This window comes from Halyomorpha halys, unplaced genomic scaffold (assembly GCF_000696795.3).
Source record: "Halyomorpha halys isolate HHAL.00 unplaced genomic scaffold, Hhal_1.1 Scaffold923.1, whole genome shotgun sequence".
NCBI lineage: Eukaryota > Metazoa > Arthropoda > Insecta > Hemiptera > Pentatomidae > Halyomorpha > Halyomorpha halys.
In genome coordinates, this window is record NW_027112702.1 from 75301 (window position 1) to 99575 (window position 24275).

Here is a 24275-nt window from a genome sequence, read left to right on the forward strand (position 1 = left end):
TTATATATTTTTTTATTATGTTAGTCTTTCTCTTCTTTATGATAAAATTTTAAATATGTCAACTATGAACTTTTTCAAGACTTGTTAATGGCTTTGCATGAATATTTTTATTTTGAACAATTAATATGCACCGAAAATAATGTACAAATGTTTCTTTGTTAACTGAACTTGCATTCTTGCCTAAAATCTAAAAATTTGTTTCTATTTAATTGAAGTATTTCGCAAATAAATATTTAAAGGAGTTGATATGGCGATAACAGTAGATAAAAATATTATATTGAGAATATCTAAATCTGAGAAAATTTTTTTTAAAAATTGTTTTAAGGCATCAACCACTTCTGGGTCAGTATTGCTTAAAGAAATTTTTGAAAAATGGAAACTTATGGTAAAATCTTATATAAATTTAATGTTTATTCATTCCTACTACTGACTGAAAATGCAATTTTTAAATTTTAAAAAATATAACTATTTAAAATTTATAAAAACTAAATAAAAATTATATATCAAACGAAGAATTAAAAATATTGTTATGAGTTATACCTTGCAATGTCTTCAAATTAAATAAGAACTAGAAGAACTAAATATATGTATGATTTTTTTTATTATATTTTAGATTTTCCCTGTTACTTTTTTTTAGTATTAGTGCCTTTAGATTTACCGACAGCCAGAAACATCATAAGGATTATTTTATTCACGTAGAATTTAAAAAAATAAAGAATTGTCTTCAAATAACAAACTACTAAATATATTATATTCTTGTTGTAAAACTATGTAGTCTATTTTATTTTTTCAAGGATGCTAAATTTCCATACGCACATGTGGGGACCCTCGGGCTAAACATGGAAAGGGTGTGAAGTAGTAATCAACAAACACAACCTGCACCAGTGATGTGTACATTGCTCTCAACGAAAACTGCCTCTTCCATGAGAAGAAAAAAAACAAGAAAAAAAGGGATTGTAAACGAAGACGACGCACAACTGTAGTAGTGCATGAGCATTGTGTGCTGGAGGGGTGGGAACGAGACAAAGGCTGACTGTTAGCAGCTCTGGGAGTCACCGAGGTCATTAGGGCAGATGCTTGTGCTAAGATGATGTTTATTCTGAGTAGCATAGCTCATGAATCAACGTAAAATCCAAACTTAGTAGGTATCCCAAGAGGACATCAATTTTAATTACGAATTTCAGGACATTAGATGGGTGTATATGAATATATATACATCATTATCAATTCGTGAGCTTAACCCGAAACATAGAATAATTGAATATTGATAATTTATTAATAACCGACCAAGCGGTTATTATTTACGTTTTAAAACCTTTTTTTATTATTTAATTTTGACCCTACATTGCAAAAGTTACTATCATTTGTTTAGGAATTTGATGCCAGGTTGCCTAATTATTTGTACCTCTTTATATGTAGTTAAAACCTGTCAACGATTATTTGAACAAGTGAGAGAGGGAGAGGGAGGGAGGGAGGGGAGAGAGAGAGAGAGAGAGAGAGAGAGAGAGAGAGAGAGAGATTCCTCGATACAATGAACTAAAAATACCTCGTTATTATCAACTTCAATACAAGGAATTCCTGGATATGTATATTTTTTCAAAACCCCTTATGATTATACTCAAGTTTTCCTCTGAAAAATGTCATTTTAAGCCAGAGACGTTTCATGTAGAACACTAAAAACTGTCTGCCAAAGTATTTTTGATGAAAGAAATTTTATGACTTATGCTTTCACTTATCAAGATTTGAAACAAGAAATGAATGTTAAAAAAGACATTATACCACCAAGAAAAAAAAAAAAAAAAAGCAGATGCTTGAAGATAGTTAGTATTCCTCACTACTTTCCCTGCAGTAATTGAATCAGCGATGTAATTTTCAAACTTTTTATGTTTTTGAGCAGTGTCTGTTAGAGCAACTTTTAATGAACTAGCCTGGAACATACTAAATAATGAGTTTTTTTTTGTTTGCGTGTGTATTTCAGTCTCCAATTAAGAAAGGAGAAATTTCTATGCTCAAATAAAAATATAATGCATCATATATTTTGGGTTAGGGGATGATTTCCGCTTTATAAATCATATTTTTTGTGGTACTCCAGGATTATTTTAAAGAAAAATATTTTCTCATAAAATTTTGGTTTTACTCATGATAACATTCTAACATCTAGTAAAGAAGTTAGTAACAGAGATAAAATTATTATTTTTTTTCAAAGGTTTTAGTTCTATCTTCATTATACAAATAATAATATAGGTTTATATAAAGTCATCATAAGAAAACATAAATTCTTAAGGAATACTAGCGTGATTTAGGGTCTACGTACTATTTTGTCGGTTTAGATTAATTGGACATTAGTATTTAATCTTAGTAGCTGAGTTGTATTAAGTCCTAATATGGGAAAAATAAGCCCAACCATTTATTTTTATTACTATTTATTACTAAATTAATTCAAGTATTATTAATTCAATTAAGTCATTTAAAAAATAAATTCTACGACTTCTATTTTTTTTTTTTTTAATATTTATCATAAGCTTATTCGCATTATAGAAAACATGAAATGATAAATTTAAATTTATGAAAATATTAATATTCACCTAACATACTATGAACAATATTATGCTTAAATACAATTGCGTTTGTGAAATCAACGTTAATGATACTCCTTTACCTAATAAAAGCTAGAATGCACCAAGAGTGCTTTGATAGTCTTCGAAAAACTTCTCTCCGACCCACTTTTCTTCTCACTTTATGCCATGGTCATTCAATCTGGCACTATCGTTACGAGCTATGAAGATGACACGTGTTCCTTATCAGTAAACAGGAAATAGTTTACGGTCTCACAAACCCTCCAATCTTACGTCGTAACTCTTTAATATCGTATCGATGATAGTGACGTAAAAATGCCAAACAAAGTATTCTGAGTTATTTGTTTATTTCTTCTATTTTTTGTTTGATTAATAGTATTTAAAAAAAAAATCAGAAGGGTTCTATGTTAAACGTTAAACGTGTTTAAATAATTGGCATTTGACAAAAGTCAAGGTGATTTTTATTAAAATATTAATAAAAATAAAAATGTGTACCGATAAAATTTATAAATATTCATTTATAAAAATGAAGTACTGTTTCTTGAACAACGGTTACGCAAAGGTGTTAATTAGTACGATAGAATTATTACGATTTTAGCAAATGATAAATTTTTAGTCCATTGAACCAATGGTAACACAATTCATTTTCTGAAAGAGACATCATTTCATTAAAACAAAATAGTTTGTAAATAAATGTTTTCTTATCCAGATGTTATCGATAAAACTTGTAAAATTTTATTTTACACCTTCTATCTAATAATTACTTCCCTTTGAGTAGCCTCAAAATTTAGAACTAATTTTTCTTATTTCATATTTATGTTTAATTATATATTTATTAAATTAAATTATCGATTTTGGAATAAAGTTAAATGATGCTGATTAATAATCACATTAATCCTTGTCAGAAGACTGCCTTAACTCAAAATCAACAGTTTCTGGGAAAAAAAAAATAATAAACTTGGAAATTATCATTGTAAAGTGATAAGAATGTTGATTTTTATTGTATTATGTCACAAGATTTTAATTAACAAGCAAAATTACAATTGATTAATTCAATTGAAAAATCTGAATATTACATACATAATAAATCAAGAACAGTACAATTCAATTAATGTAAGAAAAATAGCCAATGATCTAAATACCATGATAAACTAACACAATAAAATAGCGCATAACTAAAAAAACATAAAAATAATGTTAACGGCACAGCAGAATATTTCCAAAAATCATATTCGATTTTGAAAACAAAAAATATCCTAAAAAATGTGACAGTAAGAAGAAATATAAGATTAAAGGAGGCAATCTACAGTAAATAAAACTCACTAAAACGCTGTAAACAAAAAAAGAGATCAAACAATAATGGCCAAAATTAAGCAGATATTATAAATAAGTTAATTATTTCATAATATCATGCTAAATAAAAGACGTATATCACCTAAATAATTAATAAAACAGATTCAAATGTTGTAAAATACAAACAATAAGAAAAGTGATAAAAACGTAGGCACTAAATAGTAAACATTACGGTGTACGTTTACGTTAACTCAAATCCAGGTGATTAGAAAAAGCTAGTTGTAACTACCCCAAATGGAGTGTTGTTGATAAACGTTGCTACAACCATGGGGAAGTTGTAGCTACCGTTAGATTACACTAAAAAGTAAGTTACAACTACAAAAAAACAAAAGTAGTCAACTGCTGTTTAAACACTCCACTTTGTGTTGTCGAGTAGTGGAAGAAAGGGGTTAAAGGAATTCCGTGTAGAAAAGAACAGTCCATAATTCAAAGATAGTGAAAGTGGTTTAGGCAAATTAAATTTCGGGCAAATATGTTAGGTTAGAAAAAATTGAAGAATAACAATTATGACTGAATAAGAACAAATATGACAAAGCATAATTATGTAAAAGTAAAAATGTTAGTTTATGTAATCTTGGAAATGGGGAAAGGGCCAAAAAGTCAAAGAAAACGAATAAGAACAATGAAAAGAACGATAGATTTATTACAAGTATTGATATAGTGAAATATAAATAATTCATGCTCATAACTTTAAAATTGGGTGTTTTGAGTGTTGAGGTCAATCATTTTACAAAAGTGCAAATATTTTTCTTGTTCTTGAAATTATTTTAATCGATCGGATAAAGCTAATAAAAATACCAAGAAGAAAAAGGCAGTTAAGTACAACGCAATATGTCATATTAAAAAATTATTTGATTATATAAAGCATAATTTTATCACACATAAATTTAGTTTTGGCAGAACATGTGGCGCCCAAACACCAGCTCAGTTACATGATGGAGATAGAAATGAGAGGGCTCTTGAATTCTGCTAAGCTCCAAATCAGGTAAAAAGTAAGTCAATGCTAAAAGGATGGGGACACACAAAGAGGAAGATTTAGCCGCGGCTGAGGAAATTGTGTGAGGGGGAATTGGAATCGAAGGGATGGCCTGAGTTATCTGATTGGACAACGACCCGAGGCTGTGGACCAATGAATCACAGCCGTTGGATCCGTTAGGCAATTGTTAACGCTCCGTTCTACTCCCACTCTTTTAGGCCTCTTTAAATTATTTTGAATTTACATGCTAATAGGTTACAGTTTGTTGTAGCCTGCTTCTGTTACACTGTCAATTTACTAACAGTAAAATGCTATGTTTACATGTTTTTATATGTAATGCAAGACTATTTATCATTCTGTTTAATTAGGTCTAGTCCCGAATTCGAAATGTTTAAACAAAACATCATTGTACGTAACTAACAAAACTTTTATTCTAGGTATCATCTACATACCTGTACAATCTATTTCACCATAGTAGTAAACAGAAGAATAAAGAACAAAATTATTATTATAAATGGAATTAGCCATTTTCAGATGATTACCAATTACGCCTCTTAAGAGGATAAGAATAATGAGTAAAAAAATGGTAATTATAAAAATACAATTTTTTAATAGTTAACTATTAGCCGAAATATTCCAGATTGATTATAACAATAACGTTAATGAAACATATAGAATTCCATGAGTACCTAATTCAGGTAAAAACCCTAAAGACAAAGGGGTCTTGTATTTATTTAAATAATATTTTCTATATTTATTCTAGTTTAATTGAGAGAATTGGAAAACTGTAACGTCCCTTTTTAATATTTACTATGGTTTAATTTTTAAAAACTCAATTTGATTGATGTTGTGCTAAATAGGTGAGTTGGGTAGTTTTTGATTTTCGTATTTTAGTTTTAATACTTAATAATTAAAACATATTTAATTGAATTACAAGCATTTTATATTGCAAAGCTCTTAAGAAAATGGACATAAATGATTTTTAAAAAAGATTTTTCTTTCGAGTTAAAAAACAAAATATGCTATCCTAAAAAATATTGGCTTCCCTTTCAACCTAAGAATATGATTTCTGCACAAGAACTGGGAAAGGCTAGAAAATCTGCTATAACTTCCAAAGATAGACGGCATGCTGATGTTAATATACAGTGAAAATCAAAATATTGTTGAGGTGATTGGGTTGAATTTTTTTGCATCATGACCTCGGTGGAGGGGAGTGTCAGGCTTACATTTCGAGAGACCACCTCAGAAATAAATGTCGACTCCTTGGCTGGATTCAAATCCACTTGCTTATGTATGAAATATATAGTAAAGTATATAGTATTATGATCGTACACAATTTTGAATTCCAGGGCCCTGTTTCATAATAAAGTACAAACTAATACTATTAGTCTTGTAGATTTATCTTAATTCAATTACACAGACTTGTACAATAGTAACTTGTACTTTATTATTTTTTAATTCCTGTAATATCACTAATAATTATCACTATCATGAAAAAAAAATAAGTATTAGTATTATTAACACACTAGTTTCTACACTTGTACTATCAACTAATACTATTAGCTTTCATTATGAAACAGGGCCCTGTTGTCCATACGTTTTAAGGTCCCCTGAGTCGAAACAACCGTCTCGCAAAATGGTCTATGTATGTATGCGGTCAGTCTAACTCCAAAATTTGTATGAAACCGAAATTACATATTCAACGTAGATATGCCTGGGGTATGATAGCAACATTTCCGATAAAATCGACTTACCAGATGTGCCACTTCATAGAGCCGGTTTTTTATGTTTTTCTTTTAACAGCACTATTGATTTTGATTAAACTCAATATATCGATATAAAATTTATTGTTCCTAGGTCTTATCCTTATCCTCATCGAAATAGGCTTACAGAATATTTTTTTTAATAATCTTTCTCTTAAGTACCTTAAAAAAAAATAAATAACCTGATCTTATTGTTGGCAATAACAAACGATAGATAAATTAAAAATATTTTTTAAAAAAATGATGTCTAACTAAATGAGAAAAAAAAACGAAAAATAGAGAAAGGTTCAAATAAAAAACAAAACACCAAGAAAACTCGATCTCTTCTGTTAGCAAGCACATGTATTATACGACTTCCTTATCTTAGTTAAAATATTTGCAGCCGTAAAATTTCCTCTCTGAGACCCCTAGAATATGTATTTTTATAGCAGCAGATAAATAAAAAAATTTTGTTACAAATGTTCCACTTTCCTAGTATCTCTCAATATTTATTTTTTAAATCACAAATAGCTAATTTGAACATAAATCCACCACTACAGTCAAAACATTGGGACATTATTAAGGTGGCACGTGAAAGTTGATATGATATGCGCACAGCACCAGATTTTTTTAATTTACTCTCACTGAGTTCCCCGGAGCTCTCATGATTTTGCCCCCCTGTGCATCCTGAGTAATGTATTAATCGAAAAGTATTTAAAAATTTTTCAAGGTTTTTTCCGCATCTCAGAGTTGAACTCGTTCCACTTCAAGTTGGCTGATTAAAATCTGGCACAAAATCGACCGAAGTTGCCGGCAGTTGAGGCGAGTTTGGAAGTTAATTTATTTCTAGATTCATATCACTTCCCAATTCAGTGAACACTAGGACCATAAATATGGTGTGATGTGGTCAGTGCGGTCAACGTGCGTTTGAGTCAGCCTTTCTAACTTTATCCACTCAGTAATATGCAGATGAGCTTTTTCCCTCATGGCTAGAAGTATATTTAATAAATTTTTGAACCTGGAAGTGTACTTCTTGCGAGAAAATTTTACTTATAATATTAAAACACAACTCGTCTGATTTCATGACGCTCTATTATAATATTTTTTTTTTAAAATAATTTATTTATTGTTATTTACAAATGTATACATATATACAAAATATAAAAGTGATATTATGAAATGATACAAACATGTGGAGAATCTACCTATTGATAGAACTCCAAAAACACTTCTAAAGGAGAAGATCTCGAGGCCATCTTCTTTTCAGACGCCTAGGAGGATTATTAGGAAGTGAAGGAGAAGCTAGGTTAGAAACGAGTTGGTTTGGGTGGTTGGGAAGTTTATTATGGAAGGATTGGTATCTGGTTCTGGCCAAATCGGCAACATAGGGGACATTGAGGTCCTGATGGGTGATTTGATTTGTGACAAAGTAAGGAGCATTAAGGATTTTACGAAGGATTTTGGACTGTAAGGATTGGATTCGAGAGGAATTAGATGGTTTAGTGGAGCCCCATAGCTCAATTCCGTATGTCCAGATAGTCCTTATAATAGTCATGTAGATCAGTCTTTTGTAATGGATTGGAAGTTTGGATCGTTTGCCTAGTAAATGTTGCAATAGTCGGAATCGACGAGCAGTTTCCTGTCTTTTCAGTCTTGTATGAGGATTCCATGTCAGTCGTTTGTCCAGATTTAGTCCTAAGTAACGGATCTGCTCAACAGGAATAAGTGGGGTATTATTAAAAGATACTGTGGGGCAAGACGAAGGTTTACGACGAAGGGTAAATGTGATTTGGTGGGATTTATTTTAATCCTCCAATTTTGGCACCATTCTTCAAGGGTGGTGATGTGGGATTGGAGGGATTATTCTAAGATTAATATGCAAATTTGAATTAACCTGTAATTTGCCAATATAAAATAGTGAATGCAAAAATGCATACATATTTAGTGACACAGTACATTCACCAGTACGCTGCACTGGAGTGCCTTTAATTATAATTTTAAAAAAATAAAAATAAAAAAATATTAACCCGTCATCGGTCGCCAGGTCGATTTTAAAACGGATAGCCGCGGTAAGACTTTTTTCACATTTCTTAATTAGAGCTCTTGAATGTATTTTTTAAAACATAAAATTTTTATTTAGATTAGGTTTATTTAAGCATAACAAAAAAAAAAATATAAACAAATTTTATTTTGACTAGTTTTAAAAAATTCAAAAACATACATAATTGTAAAAGTAATATAACATTTTACACAAAAAAATAATCAAAATACAGATATATCGTATTATAAGAACATAACACTAATCCTAATAAAAAAATGCTCAGTTTGAAGAAATCTCTTGTGCACGTCTGGTGCAAGTTAAGATCGTATGGCTGGGACATTTTGGTCTTTTACGCTGTTGGCAATTCTTTTTTTATTTAGAAAACCAGAATATAACACAGAAATTAACAAAAAAATAGTATTCATACGGCGCAGCGATAAAGTGAAAAATTTTGATTATAAAGACCACCCTAACATACACTTATAGTATCGAAATACAATTCATAATAAATAATATGTACCTAATGAAGTTCCTATCACTTCAAGCCTACGTTTCCCTAGTTCTGCTAATGTTTTCCATCCAGCAAAAAACATTGTTTTGGATTAAATACACTTGTCGCACGTGAGAAAAATCCTCACAACTAGAATATTTTTATAGCAGTCTTAGTTTGACCCTTACCCAAAGCTGCTAGAATGGTGGAGGGAAGAGATTTTAGAAGGAAGAGACTCTGAACTACAGATTCCAGGAAGATGGGAACCACTAGCAGCTTCCAGACCAGAAAAACAATTAAAGTGAGAATAATTCTCACTCAGCGACCAATGAGGGGTTAAAATGAGGGAGTGGAGGAAAACGTCTGAACGTATAGATCTTACTTTATTACTCCTTACTAAATAATGAGGCGTATTTTTTAATGGAATCCGCATGTTCAAAATCGTTAGTGAATTGAAAAAATCAATTATAGATCGAAAAAAAATTTTAAATGCTTTCTCGTAGGGGTTCGACATAGTGAGGGAGTGAAAAAAAAAATTTGTTTATTTTAATTTTTATTTACAACATATAAAACTATTTTTGAAGTAAAATATAGCCTCCGTAGAAGAACAAAATGAATGTAATAATTATTTTTTTTTTTTAATGACTGTGAGCATCAGAGGTTGAAAATTATTATAAAAATAAAATATTATTTAGTCCTTCTGTAATTATCTTCTTAACTGTAATTGACTGAAAACATAAGTACATTTGTTTGGAAATAGTAATTTGTTTGAATAATTTTATGTTTATTGTCAATCATCATTATTGCCCTGTTATTCCCATTTTTAACAATAAAAAGATTGAATGTCATTCTTGCTAACACTTTATTCTTACTTCAAGTAGTACGGTATATCTTTAGAATTTATTCTGAGGACGAACTTTTAAAAAATATTTTACAATATCTAATACCCAATTCATTGGTCACCAATTGGTCAAAATCACAAATTGAAATCAACAAAAAAATTACTTACGTTTTGATATAGCCACCGTTTTCGATCACCTAACCTATACTTTAGTATAGTAGTTATACTTAGTTTTTGTTAAAGTAATCAAAATTCGGGGTGAGATAACTGCCTTTTTTTCCTACGGCTCTTGAACTATTATAATTATATAATAACTAATCTAAGAGAATAATATGAATAAAAAAAAATTAAAATTATGCATTGAAATAAAAATTTAAAGGTGAAATTGATGACTGAAACACACGCTATAAAATAAGGACGAAAGATAACAGAGCGGAACGTTATTAATGATTAACATTATCAGTTAATTGAAATATTGACTAGTTGGGTTGCACTGACTGAAATGTTCATAATGCATTATTTCATATTATAAGAGATTCGCAGAAATTGAAATTTAACATGCAGATGGAGTTTATAAGCTAGTTAATAAAACATATCTAAATAACTGATATAGGTATAAACTTCAAGAATATCTACAATTAAAAGTAATAATGTTTTTTTGTTATTAGTAAAAGTAATGATGTACTTCCCACTACCTATTTACATACACACTATATACATATTATTTATTCTACTTTTTCCTTCTTAAATTCAACCTTCTTAAATTTCAATAAATTGTTCTAAATCATGATTTCATAAATATGACGTTTAAGTCATATTTCAGATCTTTTGTTTTTTTACGGCATAAAAAGGAATATGTGACTGAATATTTCTCTTCACTAATTTTCCACACCAGTTTCACCACTTTCAGCTTAGAAGTGTCACGTACAGGAATTTTTATTTGTTTGAAAGTTTATTCATCAGGGTCCTGTTTCAAATAGTTCATAAATACAAGTATAAACTAAAAAAAAAATAATACTTTTTGTTTAATAATGTGATTATTTGTTAGAAATATTGAAAGAGTAATGAAGTATAAAAGTACAAATTAGCTAAATTGTATGCAGTAAAAATTATAAGACTAACAGTATTTTTTGTACTATATAATGTAAAAGGATCCTGGTGTATTATTTACCTTTCGAAAGATTAATATTTCAGAAAAAATATACAATAACTGTGCCTTGCAGGGCAAAATGGAGAAATTTCTGTATATACATTTTATTTTAGTGTAAGTTTGTTGATATAATACAATATAAGTTAATTAGTTTATTTTTAAAAAAATTTTATTCGATTATTTTCTAAACGTATAGACTAACCATCAGTCAACCCAAAGATTGCAACATATGTTTGATATAATTAAAACATTTATGTTATAAATTGCACTAATGTAGTGAATTGTAAATAAGATAATTATTTTGTGATATTTTACAAAAGACAAATTAAATTCACCTGTTTTATTACTGTTATGTAAGTACAAAAACGTAACTTTGTGGCGTTTATATAACATGCAAAAAATATGAAGTCATAAATTGTTTTCAAGAGAAGTGTAATAAATAACGGAAAAATAAATTGAATTTATGAATAAATATTTTCGTATTTATGTGGTTTCTAGAGCGATAGATTTTTGCATTCACAAACCTATGTATATAAATAACGAAGGGACAGTATTGCAATTGAGAATAAAAGAATTGCTATTTTAAAAGAAGTAGGGACTATTCTTAAATCCAAATAGGAAGTTAAGATGATAGTTATGTTGTACACGCCCCGCATCATTCATTTAGAAAGATATGACATAACTGTTATAAATGTTCAGTCTGTAAATATAATTTTATACGTAAATGTGAAGTACTAAAACTTGTTATACAAACAGTATAACAATGATGTATCATTGTAACAAGTACATGGTATACTTGAAATGATAGTAAGGAGAAAAATATAACAGAGGATAAAGACAATCCATGGAGCCCCAAATACTCTAGATCCTTCTTCATATTCTATTAGGTCGTGTACGTGGTAGGTTGGTACGTGATGCTGTTCAGTTTTATCGTAGTACCTCTGAGGTGGAACAAATTTTTATGGTCTTACAGCGGTTCTTATTGTCCTGCCTTTCTTTCGTGGACGGTCCACGAACCAATCGCCATCCAGGTTTTTAAGAATATATATAATACAGGATGACATCCCCTATACCCTCTATCATTCTGGGAATTTGATTTAGTTATATCCGGAACATAACAGTAGCACATAGACAATTTTTTAGAGTATTGTTGATTTTCTAACCTACACTAATTCTTCTTCAGTGTGCCTAACTCCGAAATTTTAAATAGTATAAGTTTATTTTTTTCTTTCTAACAGATTTTAATAGTAAATCAGATTTTAATCTCATATCAATCATTTTTTTTTTGAAGTTCCATTCCCGATCCTCGACAGTTAAAGGAGTGGTGATCTACAACCTGAGAAACCCAACCTAAACCCGAAGACTGAAGCCCAGGTTGCTGCAGGACATTCTCTTATAAATTCCATATTTATTAATTCATTAGTCACACTACCTCTATTTTACTTATTATTATTTATTTTTTTCCTCTCTCGTCCCTTTTTCAAATTAACTTGTTTCTTTTTACCATTAGAGGGCAATTGTTTGTTTTGTTAAATGTACAAATATCATTAATTTTTGTTATTAATTTTGTTTTCTCTTTTATTAACAAGCATTATTCTTATCTCTTTATTATATATATTTTGTTTTGTTTTAATTATAACATTATATACAGCTAGGGGTGTCTTTTGTACGAGACTATGCCCCTCCCCATAATCAACTGTTAAAAAAATATATAGATAATGTAAAGGTTATATTAGCCATGTAATGACCACGTGGGCCCTGTGAAAACTAATAGTAGAAGTGTAGAAACTAGTGTGGTAACAATAATAATACTTATTTTTTTCATGATAGGGTGGGCTATTAGTGAAATTACAGGAATTACAGAATGCTAAAGTACAAGTTACTATTGTACAAGTCAGTGTAATTGAATTAAGATAAATATACAAGACTAATAGTATTAATTTGTACTTTATTATGAAACAGGGCCCAGGCCGATTTGGTATAAAATAAATAAAAATTATAAGAATTTTTTTGATCTGACATCCTGGGCCCTGTTTCATAATGAAAGCTAATAGTATTAGTTCATAGTACAAGTGTAGAAACAACGAGATAATTGCACTAATACTTATTTCTTTTCATAATAGGGTGGGCTATTAGTGACATACAGGAGTTAAAAAGTACTAAAGTGCAAGTTACTATTGTACAAATCAGTGTAATTGTATTAAGTTAAACCGGCATGACTAATAGTATTAGTTTGTACTTTATGAAACAGGGCCCTGGAGGCGGAAATCGCAATAAACCGTTGAAAATGTTTTTACTAGTCTCATGCAAACGGTGCAGAAAAACGGAAAACACTTTAATATTTTACTCAATCCTGTAATTTTATTTACATTTTAAATTAATTACAGGTAGGTTTTCTTTCCCACTTTATGCATCACAATTATTATAAATAATTTTCATTTTGTACCAAGTAAGTTAATGTTTCGCATATGAATTTTATTTATTAATTTTTTTTTGTTCTTTCCTCTTTCTTAATTTTGATATTACTTATTGGCATATAGTCTTTATATTATTTTATTACTTAAAATATAAATTTTCTTTCAACTCTATTTATGTATCTTTATTGTTAGTTATTTTCGAATCATCCTGTGATTCCTTTTATTCATTATAGTTAGCTTGTTTTTTGTCCTTAGCTCTGACAAATGCTTGAAATTATGAAGAAAATCTGGCACTAATAAATAATTTTTTAATTATTTGTGTTATACACTAACCGCACTCCCAACCATATATATATATATATATGTAGTCAACTATGATTTTTTTTTTCGTACCCTCCATTGAAAATGAGGAATACTTGTCAGTTGAAGTGTGCTTCTACGCATGGGTAAATCAACTATGTTTTTTTTTCAATACCCTCCTGTAAAGATTTTAGTGGGTATTTGGTACGTACATATAGGAGGTATGCTATATGTTTAGCTGGGTGTAAAGGATACTTTTTCGCATTATAAGGTTAGGTGAGGTGTCCAATGAAGGTTGTAACTTGGATGGCTTATACTAGTGGATTATTGATACGGGGTGAAAATCAACTATGATTAAAAACCCTTTTACTTATCTCACTTTTTAAATAGACAATTATAGCGAGTAGGCTGGTCGATGTACGACAAGTCACAATCTCATAAGATGAGATCATAACACAAAAAAAAGGCAATCCTTATAAATTATAATAATCCTTAAGAATCCATATAAGAAAGTACCCCATTATATTGAAAATCCTGCAGTTAACAGAGAAACCTACAGAAAGGTTAGAAAATTAACAATCAAATTAACAGTACCTTTTATACGGTAAAAATTGAAATCAAAATTCAAAAATACACAGAGATTAATAAGTGTAAATATGTATACAAGAACCCTGTATTCACACACACATTTATATGTACACTCTCTTTAAAATTAAAAAAAAAAAAAACCTTGGGCAATAAAATAACTGTCCACTACGGAAGAGTTTCTCTTTAATATTTCCAAAAATCAATAATAAATAAGAAGCGAGATAAATATTACAGACAAAATTTGCAATATAATGATTTGCTTTGAATGACTTATTCAATTTTAGGAATTTTAAAGTTCTGAATTCTGGTGTAAAGTTGAGTCCATATTAGCATAATTTCTCTATACTTTCTTTAATTGGGAATTGGTATAAAATGATTTTTTAAATGGATTATTTTTTCTTGAACTTAAAACTGCATCCATATTCAACAGCAAGCGATTACAGAAATATTTAATCATCATAAAATGAAGATGGTCAGGGTTGCGGTAAAAAAAAGAAACAAAAATAATTAACAAATATTTACTTTACAACGTTTCCTCCCACTTTGTACTGCTTCATCGGGGCTAAAAAGATATAAAAACAACTAAGAACATCTTGACATTGCAAGATAATAAAATACAAAAGTATAAATTTTTGTATAATTTTATAATTTACCTTTTTGTATCTTATTGTCTTACAATGTTAAAATGTTCTTTGTTGTTTTTGTATGTATCTTTTCAGCTGAAGCTCTACAAAGTGGAGCGAAACGTCGGAAAATAAATATTTGTTAACTATTTTTGTTTCTCTTTTAGCCGCAACCCTGATCATCTTCTTCATTATTTGAAACTATACGGTCAATTATATATATTATTTAATCATCTTCTGTACGTTCACTGTTGACTACAATTAAGAAAAATAAGAAATAATAGAACTTAGTTCATACCACGTTGGCAGAAAATATAAATAAATAAATAAATAGAAAAAAAAAAAAGGAAATCATAATTATAACGATAAAAAAAAAAGAAGAAATATTAACATTTAACTACAGACAATAATTTAGGAAGTTTTATTATTATAATTGTTATCATTGTAAGCAGCTTTAAACAACAGAGGTATTTATAATTTAATTTAGAATTATGTGAAACGCAAAAATAATATAAAGAAAAATTGTTCATATTAAACACTATCAAAGCTCAGTGCATTTAAGAAGATCCAGCGGTCCAACGTGATTCTAACCAAATAACCTCCTTCAACAACCATTGGTGTATTAACAGTACTTCTTTATAAAATACTGCCCCCCATGACCCCTCTTGGTTTGTAGTGTTAAAATTTTATTTTTTAACTACCAGCTCTGGCACAAACATTGAGTTGATTTTATCACTGCATTCACTTTTATTCCAAATAAATCATAATATTTATAACCAAAATTATTTTAATGAGTTAAAAACATAAAATCAAAGGATTTTTATATGTTACTTGTTATGAAATTATAATTCTTTCTTGATACAGTAATTATTTCATATTAATATCAATCATACTATTATTCGATGAAGTGAATTACGCTGAACTGAACTATGTTTTAGATAACTTTTATTTTTTCCTGAGTACAATGTTTTGAAAAATATTCTATTTCTTGTTCATTATAGCCTCAATGATTAGAAGATAATTCTGCGACAGTTAAGTAAATGAACTTTGAGCTAACGGACTTTCAAGAACTTGAGTTAATTTTAAGCGCAGCGGTGAGCCAGCAATAAACTTCCTGTGAAAACTCAACAGAATTTTATCGAATTTGAAACAGAGACTTCTCACTTTGATATTATCACTTTATGGTTTATTTAACAAAATTCCAGATTTTATAGTCCTCTTATTACTTAAATACTATAACATTAAGTAATTTCATTCATATTAAGTAATTTTTATTAGACCGAAACATTTTCAGATTCTTTTTGTATATTAATTTCTTTTCACAGCACTTAATGATAATGTTTAATAAAAAAGGCAATATTCTTAAAGGCATAAATTTATTTTTATGATGTTTGTATTATTTTATAACATTCACAATGATATGGTTACATTTAAGTTTTAAAGATGAATTGTCAATCTTTACTTTGGAATAAGGCTTAAACGAATTAGTAATCAATGAAACTTGAACCTTTCAGAAATTCATTAACTTACATCGATATGTGAAGAAATGCATTTTTTCTTAAAAATAAAAAACAAATCAGTTTTGAGTCATTAGTTAGACAAATAAAAACATTATAGAATTTTTACAGACAGATTTAACACTGAGTTTTAAAAATCTGCCAATGTCTGAGATGTCATACTTAGTAATAATAAATATATTTCTATTACATTTGATTTTGATAATATTTGAATATAAATACTCTATTTTTTAATAATCTTATCGCATTACATTAAATAATTTTAAAAAAATAATTCTTTCATCTACTCATCGTCTTAGCTATTTTAAAAATATGAAAAAAAAAATCAAAACAGATTTTCTCTTTTTATCTTTCTATGTGGCCACCACATGTTTAATATGTAAATTAAGATACAAAATGGTTTAGTATTTTTATAAAATTCTTATTCAAGCTTAACTTTTAAATCAAAAATAGTTTCTACGAGATACATTCACTGCCCCTTAAAATACATGATAGATAAGAGCATGCAGTCCTGACCCTTGCGTGATGCCTGTGGGAGCATAACGAAGACACAGGCAGAGGCTGAATGAAAAAACAAGATAAAGAACCAGAGGAAACGGTTGAGGAAAAAAGAAAAGAAAAGCTAACAGAAGGAAATCCCTGATTACGCAATTTATATGCTTTTCGTGTTGGGAAATGTGCAGAGCTTCGATCTATTTTGCAGCTGTCTGCTTCTGATGAAGATCCATGCTTATGGGTGAACAAACGCGCTGTTGGTTAAATTTTATAACAACACCTGTATTGTTGGCAAGGTTAATCATTAAATGTATAAAATAACTACGGTAGAGTCGAAACTAAAAATAGTACAGAAAGATTATAAGGGCCCTTGTACCTATTAAATTTGGTTCCACGCCAATTCACTATTTAAGACTATTTTACTATATTGCTTGGTATAGATAATTATTAATTTCAATTACCGATGTATAGAATATATAGTAAGGGGAATTATGTGTTGTGTGTGAAGAGCTTAGCTCAAAAATAAAAACTATGAAACTTAAATTACATATCGAAAGCAGACATATATATATATATAAATATAAATATATGCCTAGGATGTTACATCATACATAATGATTTTGACTAAACTCGGTATATCAACGCACAATCAACTTATCTATAGTATAAGCTGTCATATTCTCATTGAAATAGACAAACAAATTTTTAATGTGTATTTTTCTAAAAATATTCTTCTAAAGTCCATTTAGTGTTATTTATTGAAAATAATTAATTCTTTTGTATTGTTGACAACACATGAACTATGAAAGAATTTTATAATTACCAAAGAGGTAACTAAATAAATGGATAGGAGTTGAAACTGAAAAATCGGAGACAGGCGAGCGTGATTTAACTCGGGCTTGGTTGTATTTTGTTAAACTGTTCCATTTTTGGCTGGAAAAAATTGATATTCGTTATTCGCAGGATAGACAAAAACTGAATACTATAGATACTATAGTATTGAAGATCTCGAGGAACAATATCCCGTTCATTGTGGAGCCTCTCAACGATTGTTTTCAAAAAGGTTGCACATCAGCGATTCAAGATTAGCTTACAAATGAGAGGACAGTGATAAGCAGCCCCCTAACTCATGTATCCGACAATATGAAACAATTGAATAATGGCATATCTCACAAAAAAAAAAAAAAATTAGGGTTTATATTGAAATTTAGGTGCCCCATAGATATTAACGTATCGGGTTTGTCATACATAGGTACGTTTTTATGAAAATTACTAAAAAAACAAAAAAAATTCTATAAGATGAATTTTTCATCCTGAATGTGCGGGAAGAAACTTCTATTAAGGAATATTATATAATAAAGAAATTATGAAAAGGACTTTTCACAAAATTATCTAGAATAAAACGACAAACCTTCTAATTGAATAACATTGTATATGGCTAATGTCGTCCAGTATGCTAGAGTCTAAAGGATGTCCCATAGCTAGTAGGATTGTAAAAAATACAATAGGTAAAATAAAACATGAGTTTGTATGAAGAAAAAAAATCTATACTACTACAACCCATTAAGGTTCAGGGGTGGAGTACTTTTTAAAGAAATTATGTTACTATATAAACGGTTGTGTAAGAAGGTGATTTGATCGACCGCCCGGTTTTTTTCTGATTAAGGGTAACCAATTCAGAAGGCTGGACGGACCCCAGAGGGTTCCCGAACCTTGATTCACGACAGCAACAATACAAATAATTATCGGTTACAGTCAGATTCGAATCCGTCTCCTTGGAGTTATTAGTTGAGTGCATTACCACTGAGCCACATCACTCCTACAAAATATAACTTATAAATAAACAAAATAATAATTATATCTCATACTAATAATAAAAAGCCATTGCAATTCCAGAACTACTATTTATAATTATAAAAATTATGAGTAGGTCAATTTTATTTATTATTTTTACAGTTCCTATGTATTTATTCAATTATATTTATAAAAGGGGCCACAATAAACGAATATGGATATAACAACTCTAATTGTTCGTTCATATTACTTATACAGGATGAAATAATGAAAATAAATTAAATAAAATGGAAATATTAGGATAATAATTGTAAGTAAATGCAAAAAGCTTTACCTTAGCTAAAAACACTTTATCCACTAGATAAAATAATAGTGACCCCTAATTATTTCATCAAATGGTATTATATTGGTAAGGATATTGAAGAAAAAGATATTGATCGACAGAACTTGAAAATGGATCAAAAAGCTTCTTGATACATATTAGTGGTGCAAAAATATTTCAACAAATTATGTAATACAATCTACATCCCCTTGAAATGTCTTCTAGGAAGTAGATAGTATTCCAGAAGATCTTTTAGAGGAATGAGTGTATTCCTAAGTCACCGGTGATGGATTAGTAGGATCGAATTGTCCGAAAATAGGTAAAAATTCCAAAGAATTTATTTCTGTAAGTAGTTAGACCAATCTCCCACCTCAGTTCTGTACCTATGAATGTGAAAACTATAAAGATAATAATAAAAAAATATTACAGCTGTAAAAAAAAAAAAATGAAAAAAAGCTAATCAATATAATAATAACAATTATTTATTAGCGAAATGATATAAATAATAGGTATATAAAATAATTCCATCTTAACACGCATTCATATCTGAACAGAATATTTACAGTCCGACTTAAGAACTCTGGATATTTTGAAAGTGGAGAAGCAGGCCATTACCATATCCTCTATGAACTATTAGTTACAAAAATAATAAGTATAATTTTAAATAAATAAAGTAATATAAATAAATTAAAAAAAAAAAAAAAGAATTTTATTAAATAAATGATACTCACTACAATATAGGAGTGCTAGTAGACACAATATCCTTGTGATCATTCGATTTCTCATACTAAACTGCCATGTTTGATGCATTTAATGTCAACATCACTGTAAAAAAAAGATGATTGCTTTAACAAAAATTATTTATTTAACAAAATGAAATCATAGTATTTATAAATAATTATAAATAATTATATTTTTATACCTAATTTCATGTTATGAAATAGTAAAAAACAATGGCATGGATATGAATGTACTGAATAGTTTTCAATTACTGCATATCTTGTTAGTTTTTTTCACCTGCATGTAAAATTGTTAGAACGTAGAATTCACAAACTACACTTAAAATACAAGAGCTTGACCGATAATTTGAACAATTGTGGAATTATTAGTATGGACAATTATTATTTATTAACTAAGTTGTAATTATAACTAGTTTAACTAAATTATTATAAAATATAACGGATATAACCGCAAATTTTGATTTATCCTTTGTTATATTTTTATCGTTTATAGTTACCCACGCTCAGCGAAGAAGGGGGTGAGTTAACGGGAAAAAAAATATAATTGCAAAAGGAAAAAAAAAATACAAAACAATAAAGAATAAATTACTCCTTAGGTGCCACGTTATTTTTGCTTAGAAATAACGAAAACCCCGAAGGATTATGCCCACAATATAACTAAAATATACCCATATATAAACAATTGTTGAATTATGACCACTAGGGAATACCTTTACATGTAGATAACAAAAAACCTAGGGGTGTTACCTACCCAGCTGTTAAATTATCGTAATATTCCGTGAACAACAACAAAAACAAACATAAGTAAATAAACAAGTTGAAAGCAGAGAAAGAACAGCAGAACTATATGTACAAAAGTTTAATAATAATAAGAAATATATGTACACAGAATGAAAAGGAAAAAAATATAATTCTTATCAATTAATAAAACAATTAAAACTAATAGGTTGACTTTACCTTAACTTAAATGCTTTGCCTTAATAACTATATTTACATTATTATTCTCTTATCCAGGACATGCTGAAGAAACGTCACTGCACTATATCACCACTTCTAGAGTTAATGACCGTCCATTGAAATAGAACACCATAATTTTGAAAAATAAAACATATAAGATGACATTTCTCATATGGTGCTATTTTGGTTCAAACAACAGAGGGCCTTTCAACTATTACCACTTCACATTGAACAATCGTAACGTGTTCCAAAATCAAACTGTCACCTTCACAAAACCAAAACCCACTCGTCTGAACGTACGTGTTCAAAATCAAAACTATCGCTTTCACCTAAAAAACAAACCCACTCGTCTAAAACATATCGCTCGTGTTTTTATTTCACCATGACAACCGTACCACCTCTTGTCTACGCAGATATCGCCAGTGTCTTTATTTCACCATGGCAACCGTAACAATTAGTTATAATTAAAATTATGATTAGTTATAATTATTAACAATTATTAGTATGGACAGCTAAATAGAAAATAACTGCTTTCGGTAGACAAGCATTTGCTGCTTTTACAAAACAATAATAAAATCTATTTTAACTTATGCAGTAGAACTGTCGGGAAACAGCTAAAATGTGGTGTGAATGTCCTCTACGATCCCTAATACTAATATTTTCAAATATATAACGGTATAATACACTATAAAATAAAATTATTAAATTTAAGAATAAAAACAATGTTTAAAATTTTTAATACTAATCAATTAATAAATTTTGTATGATTACATTCACAGCATTTTTTAATTTTGTTTATAGGTATTCGAGAGAAAAAAACTTTTGTTAATAATTTTTATTTTACACACATATTGTACAATTATTTATTATAAATTATAGATGTATGATATCACTCTTTTTGATTTGAATGACAATAATGATATTATAAGGAATTGATTACTAACTGCCCATAATAATAACATTCAATAAAATAAAATCTGTTATAAACATTAACATACCATTTTATAAGTGGGACAATAAAAAAAGCATTTTATTATAACTCTAAATACGCATTTTGTAAAAAGCTTATTCGTCTGGATAAATCTAAATATGTATCACCACAGCGGTCTAATATAAAAAAGGGGGAGAGAGAAAAAAACCCTTTTCATTTTAATTAAACACCGTTCTACGCAACCGCAGACTTTTTACAATTTTTCCGCCTATAATAAAATGAGAGATAATCTCGTTGTGGTGGAGAATTATGAAAAGTTTCTAGTTAAATTAAAACTTTAAAGTGTTCTTTTGGCACATTTAGAATTTCATACTCTGATTCTTCCCTTTCTTCTCCGGAGCGTTGAAGTATAAAGTAGCACCCTCTCCCTTAATGAAAACTAACAAGTGAACCTTGGCGAAATGTCACCAGCCGATTTTAATGAAACTTTGTTTATTTTCTGTAGTGCAATGGAAATTATTTTACAACTATTATTTTCGTGGAAAAAGGGTTCCCTCTAGAAGTCGAAAATTAGTGTTTTAGAAAAATTTAGAATATAACTTGTAAAATGAATGCCAATATAACCGTCTAATAGACAAAATCTTCAATTAAAATAATACCTTTGTAGTTTCATTTGACTTTCCCATAATCAGAACTAAAATTAATAATTCAAACATAAGATATTATTTCAGAGTGATAAGACTGTGTTTGAATTTCGTGAATTAAATTCAAATAGAACAAACTTTTTATGAGAAGTTGGTTATTGTGGATATTGCGATTATGGCCGAAAATATTCTAGATTATTTGAAAATCATACATCTCCCAAGATAAATAGATCTGAGTATGTTTAATATCATTTATTTTCTTTTAAATCTGTATAATTATTTTTAACTTTCCTATTAGTTTCAAACTTATTTATTTCTTATTTAATTTACTAATACGACTACTATTTTAATTTTAATTATTTCTATCCTTTCATTTATTCATAGCTTCGTTTCTTATTAATTATTTGTTTATGCGTGCCGAATTTTTTAACATTTCATGAGTACATTTTTTTTCTTTTTACACATTGATATTTATGGCGGTATTTAAAAATATAAAAAACTAGTATATTTGATGTGAGATAGGTTAAAATGCCATGATAAAGTTATGTGAAGAATCTATCCGTTGATATAACTCCAATAGCACTTTTAGAGAAGAAGATCTCGAGGCCAACTTCTTTTCAGACGCCAAAGAGGATTTTAAGGTAATGAAGGAGAAGTAAGATTGAAAACAAGTGAGTTAGTGTGGTTAGGAAGTTTATCATGGATAGGTTCATGTCTGTTTCAGGCCAAATCGACCAAATACGGAACATCAATGTCCTAACAGATTTTATTTGTGTGTTTTACAAAGGATTTTGTCAAGTAAGTGCTGTAATAGTCGGAATCTAAGTGCAGTTTCCTGTCTTTTCAGTCTTGTATGAAAATTCCAAGCTAGTCTTTTGTCCAGATGTAGTTAGTCGTATGAAGCTACTATGTTCTACTAGAAAAAATTTAAGTTTAATAAGGGAATAAACCGAATTTTTTATTCTATTATTTTGTCCAGATAAATTATTAGTATTATTATTATAACTATTTTTACCTTATTTTTGATTATAGACCTGTGTTATCAATATTTTTTACTTTACAATGCCCTTAACTTTATCAGAAATTAAGGATAAGAGGCAAAATATAAGGAGTAATTGAATGCTTAAATGAAATAAACTGGAGATTAGGAAAAAAATTACGAAGAGCGAATGAGTAAAGGAAATCATAGAATAAATGAAAATATTCAATCTAATAGTAAATTAGAGAACGGAACTATATTTAAAAATAATAAAGAATTCTAACATGGAAAAATATTTCTTGAAATATTATATTTAAAAAGTATAAATCAAAAGAAGATAATAATGTGAAATGATAAATAAAAGTATGTAAAGAAAGAAAGTGGGTTGATATAAAGAAATAAATATTTATGATTCGTACTGCTGTTAAGGAGTCAGATAAATCTTTGGAACAGCAAGCGATACATCATTCAAGGAACCCCTTTTCCTAAACTTTGCTTTTATTTTGTAGGAGTTGTTAATAATATATATCTGTTGCTGGAAACAGGAACAAGATGCGATATTAAATTGATAGTCTGAAGTATCTTTCATAGGGAAAATAAGACAAACACAATTTAAAGAGAGTTTATCTTCTACGAAGGATTGACTGAATCATTTCCATTACTATTAAACCTTTCTTTGAGTATTTCTTTTCGAATCTCTTGTAAAGGTATATAGAATTAAATAGTGAGATGAAATAACAAGCATTTCGTTGCTTATGCTGTGATACCGCGTAGGATTTCCAAATCAAAATTAAGATTT

The 24275-nt window shown here is 28.8% G+C and overlaps 1 protein-coding gene across 1 annotated transcript in view; it reads right to left on the minus strand.

The window, feature by feature from the left end:
• LOC106687189 (cell adhesion molecule 3-like) overlaps window positions 1-24275 on the minus strand; it is a gene marked incomplete at its 3' end in the record, with an annotated part of 136385 nt that overhangs the window by 73395 nt on the left and 38715 nt on the right. Inside the window, 1 exon segment of the mRNA XM_014430923.3 lies at window positions 19957-20050. Within this exon segment, the coding sequence (XP_014286409.2) occupies window positions 19957-20035 (79 nt within the window).